Source organism: Nansenia antarctica (assembly GCF_963989245.1).
Source record: "Nansenia antarctica genome assembly, chromosome: 5".
Taxonomy (NCBI): domain Eukaryota; kingdom Metazoa; phylum Chordata; class Actinopteri; order Argentiniformes; family Microstomatidae; genus Nansenia; species Nansenia antarctica.
The window spans coordinates 7,915,887-7,926,891 of record NC_137690.1 but is presented as its reverse complement, the minus strand read 5'-3'; the positions used below and the strand labels follow the sequence as shown (position 1 = coordinate 7,926,891).

The 11,005-nt window shown below is 46.8% G+C and overlaps 1 protein-coding gene across 1 annotated transcript in view; it reads left to right on the top strand.

Annotated features, from left to right (window-relative positions):
- adgrv1 (adhesion G protein-coupled receptor V1) overlaps window positions 1-1,069 on the top strand; it is a gene marked incomplete at its 5' end in the record, with an annotated part of 166,128 nt that extends 165,059 nt beyond the window's left edge. Inside the window, one exon of the mRNA XM_080532226.1 lies at window positions 848-1,069. Coding sequence (XP_080388352.1) covers window positions 848-966 — 119 coding nt within the window. The 3' untranslated portion in view covers window positions 967-1,069. The remainder of the gene's footprint in view (window positions 1-847) is intronic.
- Window positions 1,070-11,005: the final 9,936 nt, after the last annotated feature.

Below are 11,005 nucleotides of genomic sequence, written 5' to 3'. Positions count from 1 at the left end.
TCACCTTTTACAACTTGGACACTGTGACAGCTGTTGATATTGGCCTATATTGCTGACTTTGTATATAACCATGACAAATAATCTTGGTTATTGATTACCCGGTATATTCACCTTTTAACCAGGTCACTGCAGCAGTTGTTGGTCTATCAGTATTATCGCCCCATTTTGCAACATTCTGTATCGGCCAGAATCTTAACTAACGGACAAAGTGATTAACGGACTGATTAACGTCACTTAGTCATGTCAGTTGATCACCAAATCGTTGGGTAACGCTGGCTTATTGACTTTAACTGATTTAATAGGTTATCAATAAGTGATGATTGATGTACTACACTTACTTAGTCAAATGTATTTGTTGTAAGTGGCTTTGGATAACGGCGTCTGCTAATGTAGTAAGCATCAGAGATTTGTTTACTCAATGTGTTTGCATCCGTCGCAGATAAATCATAAATATCCTAACACATGTCTTCTGTATCTACCATACTTGCCATACTGTACCTATCACTATCATTGTCATTTTCTTATATCATGCTTTTATATCAAGTTCTTATAGCACTATTCACACTTCTGGTTAGATGCTAAACTGCATTTCGTTGTCTGGTACTTGGCACTCTGCAATGACAATAAAGTTGAATCTAATGTACATTATTTTCTCTGAGTGGGGCAGGCAGTCCCACCCATATTTTGCATTTTATTGGACAGATATAGTGAAGACAGACAGGAAACTAAGGAGAATTCGAAACCATGCTGACACAGGCATATGTGTGCACTGTAGACCGCGGTGCTAGACCACTGGACCACCCCAGGCCACTAATCTAATCTAATCTGTGTCTGTCCCCCATTTTAGGATCTGGCCTTAACCTCAGCGACAACGAGTCGATGCACGGGAGTCACGACGGCGGCAGTGTGTCCAACTCCCAGATCGTGGAACTGCGACGTATCCCTATCGCCGACACACACCTCTAACCTTCCACCTTTTATATATCACACACCTCTAACCTTCCACGTTTTATATATCACACACCTCTAACCTTCCACGTTTTATATATCACACCCCTCTAACCTTCCACCTTTTATATATCAGAGAGAGAAAGAAACACAGCAGTATTTTTATACTTCAATTGCCTTTGCACTAAAACGTCATGTTTTGTTTTTTTAATAGAAAGAGTTTTGTTTCCTTTATAGTTGTTTGATATCATGAAACTTGGTGATGTTTTTAATGTCTGTTTTTTTTATTTTATATTATGTGAATATATAAATGTTTTACTAAATTAATTTGTGAAAAGTCTTTGATGGAGTTATCTTGAAGCGAACGTTTTTCTCTTGGATGTAAATGTTTTGTATAGTTTTTAGGACACCGGCTCCCCTCAAACACCTGCGGTTTTGTTCTTGTGTAACATTGTTAATAAATAATTCAACATCTATTTTACATTTGCCTGTGTTTGATTCGATTTGCACCTCTGAGATTGCCTTGTGAGGATGCTGACGGCAGTTTAACACAGAGTGGAGTGGATGGAGTCTGTGTATTTAACAGAGGATGTGGAATTGCTGAGTCATTCTGGGTCACGGCAGAGAACATTGTGAACGATGCAGCCTCCTTGAGGAATTTCGCTAACTTGTTCTACACAGTGTGAGAATTCTGGTCTAGGGAGACGTCTGACTATTCTGCTGATGTCTGCAGAACTGCAGCGAGGCAGGGCGGAGGGTTGTGTTCCTACTGAGGGTACGCTGTAAGCTGTGTGAGATAACTTGGAAAATCATAAGAGGGATAGTATTAGATCAAAGGAAATGGAGATGTAAATGATGATGGTATACAAGCTTCAAACCCCGAGGCCTTTTTCAAACGTATCATAATGGATTGCTCTTATTATAGCGCCTTATTCCAAAGAGCTTTACAATGGCCTCTCGTTCACCGATTCATACACACATTCACACACCATTGATTGATTGATTGATTGAAAACCTTTATTGTCCCCAATGGGGAAATTTTGTTGTCAAACAGCTCAGTTAGGGCAGAAAACATTCAGTACAGAAAACAGAAAAACATTCAATAAAAAACATAAAACAGTGCAGGCTCAATAAGTAAAAAGTTCCAAAAGTTCCATCTCCAGGTCTCCCCCACCCTGCAGGGCCTGGTTGTAGAGTCGGAGTGCAGCTGGAATAAAGGACTGTCCAAATCTTTTTGTACTTTGACGGGGGAGAACAAATCTGTGGCTGAACTTGCTCCTCATCCCTGCCAGCTCGCAGTACATCGGGTGGGAGGGATTGGCCAGCATGGCCGCCAGTTTTTTCCCCATCCTCTGTTCTGCCACCACCTCTAGGCTGTCCAGCCCGGTCCCCACCACAGAGCTGGCCTTCTTCACCAGTTTGTTTAGCTTCGCAGCATCCCTGGCACAGATGTTTCCACCCCAGCAGGCCACGGCGAAGAACAGAACGCTGGCAACCACCGACTGGTAAAACATTTGCAGCAGCTTGTTGCAGACACCGAAAGACCTCAGCCTTCTCAGGAAAAACAGTCTGCTCTGCCCTTTCCTGAGAAGAGCCTCGGTGTTGTCAGTCCAGTCCAGTTTGTTATTAATTTGTACTCCCAGGTACCTGTAGGAGTCCACCCTCTCGACTTCCACCCCCTTGATGGTGATGGGGGCTGGGGTCCTTCTCTTCCTCCTAAAATCCACCACCAACTCCTTTGTTTTGCTGGTGTTAAGCAAAAGGTAGTTGGTGTCGCACCACTGCACGAAGCTCTCCACCAGGGCCCTGTACTCCTCATCCCTGTCGTCTGTGATGTAACCGACGATAGAGGAGTCATCCGAAAACTTCTGCAGGTGGCACTGGTCGGAGCTAAACTGGAAGTCGGAGGTATAGAGGGTGAAGAGAAAGGGTGACAGAACAGTTCCCTGGGGGGCACCGGTGTTGCACACCACCACCTCAGACTGACAGCCCTGCAGTCTCACATACTGACGCCTGTCTGTGAGGTAGTTGTGGATCCAAGCCGTCAGGGAGTCCTCCACACACATCACTGCTAGTTTGTCAGCCAGCAGTGATGGCTTGATAGTGTTAAATGCACTGGAGAAGTCGAAGAACATGGTCCTCACCATGCTCTGTGGCCTCTCCAGGTGTGTGTAGGCCCTGTGCAGCATGTAAATGATGGCGTCCTCCACCCCCATGCTCTCCTGGTATGCAAACTGCCGGGGGTCCAGGAAGTCCTTCACCTGGGGCTTAAGGTGTTGCAGCACTAGCCTCTCCAGGATCTTCATGACCTGTGGTGTCAGGGCGACAGGTCTGTAGTCGTTTGGGGTGCTGGGCCGTCCCTTCTTTGGCACTGGGACGATGCAAGAGGTCTTCCAGAGCTGTGGCACCCTCCTCAGTCTTAGAGATAGACTGAAGAGATGTTGGAATGTGTCCGCCAGCTCTCCAGCACACACCTTCAGAACCCTGGGGTTGATGTTGTCTGGACCTCTGGACTTGTTCACATTCACCCTGGAAAGCTGGTACCATGCAGGGCGCCGGCCCGCTCATTGGGAGCAAATTGGGGTTCAGTGTCTTGCCCAAGGACACCTCGACATGTAGCCGGCCAGGGATCAAACCGCCGAACTTGCGACCATTACATACCGGCTCTCCTGAGCCACAGCTGCCCAGCGGCCCGTAGTAGCACCTCTTGACTTTGACGCCTCACCTCTGACCTCATCGAGGCCTCTGAACCTCATTGGAGGACTAGAGTAGATACTGTCCCGTTTCATTGGCTTGAACAGTTGCTATGATGTGCATTGGCGGCGTGGAGACAGGACAGATGGGTGAGGTCATGGTACCAACAGACTGACAGAGGGAACATCACTGGCATGAGATGAATGTTCTCAGCTTGGATTGCTTGACACTGAGAGGACCAGCTAATGGGGTCTCTGGAGATTCGCCCATCCCATTGGTTAATGAGCTCACTCTTCCTGCTCCAGACAGCCAATTTGAAGGGATCTGTAGCCTGATATTCTGCGGCAGAATTGGGGAAAAGTACACGCGATCAGATAGCATGTCCCCGGTTAGGAGGCTTAGTGTAACAAACTCAGGAGATAAGCAGGACATTCATTTAGACACGGTTTTATTATCTGAAATGTCAACTTTTCTGAGGTAATTTATCTGTGAAGGGCATCCAAGTCAGATGCTCTCCACACACTGAAAGTTAAGCCCTATTCTCTCATCTCATATTATTTTTGGGACAGAATTTCCCTGGATGCATCTCCTACTGTAAGTAAGTGCTGGGTTTAGGTTTCTCTGACTTTTCCTTGGCAGACGTTCAGGAGAAAAGAGGACATTGAGATATTTTCCCCTCCCTCTGGTTTGAGGTCACCTCCAGGACTCACACGGTAGCTTCCCTTACGTCCCCGAGGGAGAGCTAATATATCTGGGGATATCAGGAGCAGTCGAGAACAAATGGTTGTAAGCATCTACAATGAAGGGTGGAGATGCGTCTGACAAAAATAGTTAATCCAGATCAAGTCATGAGAAAAGAGGAACCTGGTCTTTGTGTGACGAGCTGTCTATGAGCTGGTGGTCAATGGAGACAGTGTCACCAGTTTCTTGACGTCAAATGCCTTTTCGTTTCAAGGGGAGAGGGCATTTTAAACACAATATCTAGCTACTACTGTCAGCCTGCATTATGGTGATAAGGGCCAACTGCTTAGCCTTAACGTAACACAGTGATTCCACATCTCGCACGTCATCCCCATTGCCCTGCCCCAAATTGAAACAAACAAAACATGGAAGTTATATTCATGTACAAGACTGATTTCTCCACTACTCTGATGAAATGAAAGGAGGTTAGAGAAGTTGTTAGGCTATGTCTCTTCAATCATGTTTGGATTTAAAATAAGCTACCTCAGGTGATCTCTTACATATTTACAAATTTGAGAGACATTTGTAGATGTTGAAGTTACAAAGCCCATCTTTAACTGAGTTTCCATGGGGGAAGGATGTCTGGTAACAGTCAGAGATGTTTTTATTAGACACCTCCTTCCAGCCATTCCTTGGGTGTCTGTTTTCATTGCTTCCCTCTTATTTCTTCTTATATTAAACTGCATATACAACAAAGTCATTTATTTCTCTTGTGTGTTATATAACCGGTAGCCTGATGCTACTGAAGCATGGGGACCAGTGGAGGCTGGTGGACAAAAAGGACCAAAAAAAAGGACTAAAACAAAGTGCTGGCCGAAAGCAGTACACACAAAGTAAGCCACAACAAAAGGAACTGGAGGGTGTTCCATCAATGTCGCTAAATGACAATCCAGACTTGTTTTGATAAATCTCTCGAGATTCACAAAGAAATCCAGCCTTATTTTGACAACTCTCGCAAGACAAAAAATATAAAAAAATAAGCCTGGATTTTCCTTAAGCAACGTTGATGGAATACCCCCCTGGTCAGAGTCACTGAAATGGTATATAAAAGGTTAAAGATTAATGGATGCCCCATCCCTACACATACCCCATGAAACAAATATCCACCAGTAAGGATAAAGAAAAGAAAAATGGGCATCTCCGACCCACTGCCATAAATGTCCAAACGGTGGCAGGGCGGAACAGGAAGACAAAAGAAGAAAACAAATACTCACCGGCCTGCCAAGCAAAGATCTAAGAGAAAATAATACTTCCCAGGGAGCAATAAGCAACTAAACCAGATCCCACCCCAACAAAGTCCAAAAGAAGTCCATCAAAATGTCAGTAATATATCAACACAAGACACACAAGACACACACACACACACACACACACACACACACAAAGGCTTGGAGGACATCAGCCACAGGTGCATCCCATCAGCCGAATTAGCAGGAACAGCACATCCATGGCCCTGACTCCTCAGTCACACCACCTCACCAGACAGACAACAGAGCAAACTGGGCAGGGGGATTACACACGTGTTTGCCTGTCCTCTGAATTCTACCTCTACTAGCCTCCTCTGGCTACTGGACCTGGCTACCGTAGAGCTGACTCTTAGTGGTTTGTACTTCATGGATATTGTCCAAAAGGGTGGCACAACCCCACTACAGCCCAGGCCAGGCCCGGCCAAGGACGTGTCTACAAGGAGGGTGTGGCGTGGCACCGGGCCCTGCTGAAACGTGATAGGCCCCCCCTGGTGCCCCCACCCCCCCCAATGCCATTGGGCTAGAGTGCTGTCAATCAGTAAATGCCCAACGCCATTGGATCACAGCGCTGTGAATCTGCCTCTTTAATTTTGCAATATCACGTTTTGTAGGTGTGAGAAGATACGAGAAGGTGTGAGAAGACTGGAGGAAATCGGCTTAAACAACACCTTTTTCATGGTACGTACCAGAGATGGGGACCTCGAGTCACATGACTCGACTAAAGTCGGACTTGAGATTTGCTTGACTAACGTTGATAAAAACACATGCTCTTTCACATTTGTGAAAACATTTGTGCGACTTGAGAATTACCGACATGCGGCCCTTTTTACCAGACAGTGTCACATTTAGTAGAACAAAATAGACGTTGTCCTAACCATGCGAAACAGTTGTCTGATCAAAACAGTTGTCCGGTCAGGCTCTTATGCAGTGCTCTGTGCCCTAATACAGGTGATATGAAACATGAAACAATGCTCTAAATGTACACATACACACTCAGGGCATTCCATACCATATTCCATACCATTATTCCATACCATACCACCTGTATTAAGGCACTGCACAAAAGCCCGGAAATCGTGGACGGGGGTGCTAGCGGACATCATTTCGTCAATGTGGGGAGCGGGGGTTGGCGAGGTAGCAAGGCCGGTGATGCGAATCCTAAAGATCACGTCGTTCACCGAGGGGGCAAGACACGCGTTGGGGTGGGCTGAGGCCCCCCTCCCCCTCCCCCTCCCCTGCCCCTCTCAACGGTGGCCTTGCTACAGCTGAATTGTTGTCATCAGCCAGTAACTTTTCAAGAGTTATGGGGGAAGCTAAAGCAGAAATAGATCCATAGACTCCTTCCCTTCTCTGGAAAGCCGTCTGCTGTGTGGAAATGTATGTTCACGCTTGCCTCCATGTAGAGTCATCTCCTATGGCTGAAACACACTGTAAACTCATAAAGGATAATTGAGTGTTATGAGAAACTTGTATTTGGGGAAATTGGTAGTGTGCCTCAAGCTCTATTTCACGGAAGGGTTTTTATGATGCTATTTATAGCCTGCTGTAGATGTGGAAAAGTATGATATAGTTACTTCAATAAGGAAAATACGTATAAGAGCTCAGATTGAATCAAATGTGCTCTACCCCAATCATCTACTGCAGGAGTGGTTATGATATTGGATATTATTTAGAACTTCAACAGCAAGTGCAAAATGATTGCATTGATTAACGCTGCTGTCTAGAGCCATTGAGCGAGTGACTGTTACATAAGTCTCATGAACTAGTTCTCCCAGCTCACCAACTGCTGTTCCATCGATACTATGGCCTTGTTGTAAACATGTTGACATTGAGAGTAAATGACGTCAGTGGGTCCCCACCCTGTACGGTCTCAGCCAGGGGAGGGAAACACAGCCCTATAATTTAGACACACTCCCAACCATGTCTCTCTCTGTCCCCCCCCCTCCCTCTCTATCTATCTATCTCTCTCTCCCTCACCCTCCCTCGCTGTCTTTCCCTCAACTTCCTTGCTCTCTCTCTCTCACGCGCGCGTGCTCAGCGTCGAGCCGACCGCCCCAGTGACTCATCCTATCTCTGCGACTCCAGCCTAGCTCTCAGTGATTCAGCACTTTCCCAATACAACACCCTCTGAAAAGAAAACGACAGACCATCTATCTCTCTCTCGCTCTCTTTCCCTCTCTCTCTCTTTTCTTTCCCTCTAAGCCCTGCTGTGCTCTCCCATTCACAGCGGTCATAGAAATCAGTAGGAGGAAGGTTTATAGATTCTCTTTAGAGCTATCTCGTTAGATCTATCAAAATACAACCACACACAATGTCCCAGACCTCTCTCCTCATCGACCCCTCGTCCCCCTTTCAGCTCTCCTTGCTACCTTCTCTCTTACGATAGTTTCGATAATAATACTATCTATATATCATAATACATACATACAATAATTATGACATAATAATGACACTTTTGATACTTAGATCTTCCTATTAGACCTGTCTCACCACCACGTATCTATTATGATTATGTGTTTGGACTGACCGTGTTTTGACAACGATATCGCCATTGTTGACAGCTGTCTTTGTTTTTGGCAGTTGGGATGTTATCGTGTGAAATTTGATAATGTCATCTTTTCACCATTTTTGTATTGCCCTTTTCTTTCCCAGCACCACACCTGTACGAGAGACGTCCTCCGATGTCTACCTCCACTAGCCTCCACTGAGGACCTGTTCTCACGCGAGTAAGTGACCTGGTTTGAAACACTGTCTTTGTCAACAGCATCTGTGAAATAAGAAGGTCAGAGGTCGCATTGTTATCTATACACCAACAGGAACATTTCAGTAAACTAATACCACCGTTTTATGCGACATGTGTTTCCCAGACGTCATAATTACAGACATAGTTTGCTAAGTATGATTGTTAAATAGGTGTTGACATGAGTGAATTGATTAGCCAATCACCTCCCTCTGATGTTTGTCGGACAGCCTGTAGCTTGATTGAGGGTCATTTGCAGCTCATGAATGCAGCAGCAGCAGATATAAGAGAATGAGAATGTTTACTTAGCTTATTAACCTGGCATGCACGACGTCTAATGAAATTAATTAGGAGACTTGATACCCACACACACACACACACACACACACACACACACACACACACACACACACACACACACACACACACACACACACACACACACACACACACCCAAACACACACACACACACACACACACACACACACACACACACACACACACACACACACACACACGCACACACACACACACACACACACACACACACACACACACACACAAACACACACACACACACACTGCCAAGTCTTGCCAAAACTGAAGTTTTGCTGTTATTAAAACACGTCAACACTGACAGGTACGCAGGGAGTGATGTTCAACAACCTTGCTGAAGGACACACTTTTTCATAGCAGTTTACCCAGTTTTGATGTTGTTTCAGTAAAGAGGGGGGGAAAAACAAGCACTTTTCAATGAAAAGCACTTACAAACTGAACCTGTACCATCTTACAATTGAACCCATACGATCTCCCAACGCTCCCCTGGCCTTTCTCCAACACATAACAAGAAGCTGTGCTTCTTTAGCTTCCCTGGCGATCTCCACTGAGCTCATTGTGCACCTCATGAACAGTCTACTTCCTACATTCCTCTTTCCGTTCCATGCATTACAATGAGCCTGTCCTCCTATTTCTACATCCATCCACCCACCCAACTCTCCTGATGCCAGCAATTACGTTTATGACACATCACCTTCCTAAGAAAGCGGTTTAGGGTTGGGTGATTTGTGTTTCTGTTAAGGACGTGTGACCCTGCGTATTGCGCACAGGCCTTTTGACACCGACACATTCCTTGTGCCTACGCCAGCTTCGCCTGGAGAAGCCGTGGCCCCCTAAAGCAAACAGGTTTTCTATGGAGGTCAATGAGTCACAGCAGGGTGGATTTATGCCCACTCACAGCTGCGAGCTAGAAGAGGATCTGGGCAGGATGTGAGCCTACAGGCACACACACACACACGCACACACACGCACGCACACACACACACACACACATGCACACACATACACACACACACACACGCACACACATACACGCACGTGCAAGTACACACACACACACACATAAAAACATGTACACACACACACACACACATATGCAGGCACATGTACACACACACACACTCACACGCACACACACACACTCACACACACACATACACCCACGTGCAAGTACACACACACACACACATACCTACACACACACACACACACACAAACATGTACACACACACACATATGCAGGCACGTGCAAGTACACACGTGTGTGTGAAGTCTGTTGGAGGATGAGTGGGCCAGTGTAGTGTGGCGTCTGTCTCTGTGCTCTCTCAGGCTGATTTATGTGTTCCGCTGGGCCCAGCCACGGCTGTCCCCCCCCACAGGCAGCGCGGCAGCAGCATTCCTCACGGCCCAGTCAGATGGCTTTGGCTTTGAACCCCGCAGAATGGAGCAGGTTGGATCGGGGCAGAGAGGGAGGGGGGCGTGGGGGGGGGGACGTGAGGGAGGAAAGGGCGAGTGAGTCAACATGTTAACAGCTCAATAAGTTCAAACGGTATAAACCGCTAAAATTCTAGAGCTATCCAGACAATCTAGGAAGCGGCCAGTGTCGGTAAACACTTGTATTTAACAAGTGACCTCTTGCTGCTGCCACGTCCAGTGTGACCACATGGGAGAGTGACCGGACCGAGAGCATTCTAGGCGTGTAGTGTAGTGTGTACTGTGAGGGATGACAGCGTCTGCTCATGGTTTATTTCTGGGACGTAGTCGATCGGTGACTGTGACTGTCTCCTAGAGAAGAGGAGCATAGTAAGGGCATAGTAAGGCCTCTGGGCTCATCATCCTTTCCTGGGGCTTAGTGGAACACCTTAGTAGCTCTCCATGACCGCCCAGTGACCGCCTACTGTAGCTATGTCCCCACCCACAGCATCATGGTATGGTTCAGCGGAGGCAGGTGGAGGTAGAAATCAGAGGACGGGCTCATTGTGATTGCGTGGAATGGAATGAGGAAAAGTATCAAACACACGTAACGCGTGTTTCATGCGTTTACAATGAGCCCGTCCTGTCCGATGTCTGCCTCCACCAGCCTCCACTGGTATCGGTTCTGGTTCAGGAGGGGCCTCAGGACCTAGGAGGCAGCAGAGGGGTGTTAGTGAGGCCTGGGGGGAGAGAAGGTCCAGCGGGGGGGGAGGGTATGGGTCTCAGGGTGAGGGTTGCTCTGGGCCGACGAGGAGGCGGGGTGGAGAGGGCAGTCCACAAGAAAGGTAGGTTAGGTTAGGAGAAGGGATAAGCAGGTGTTTAGCG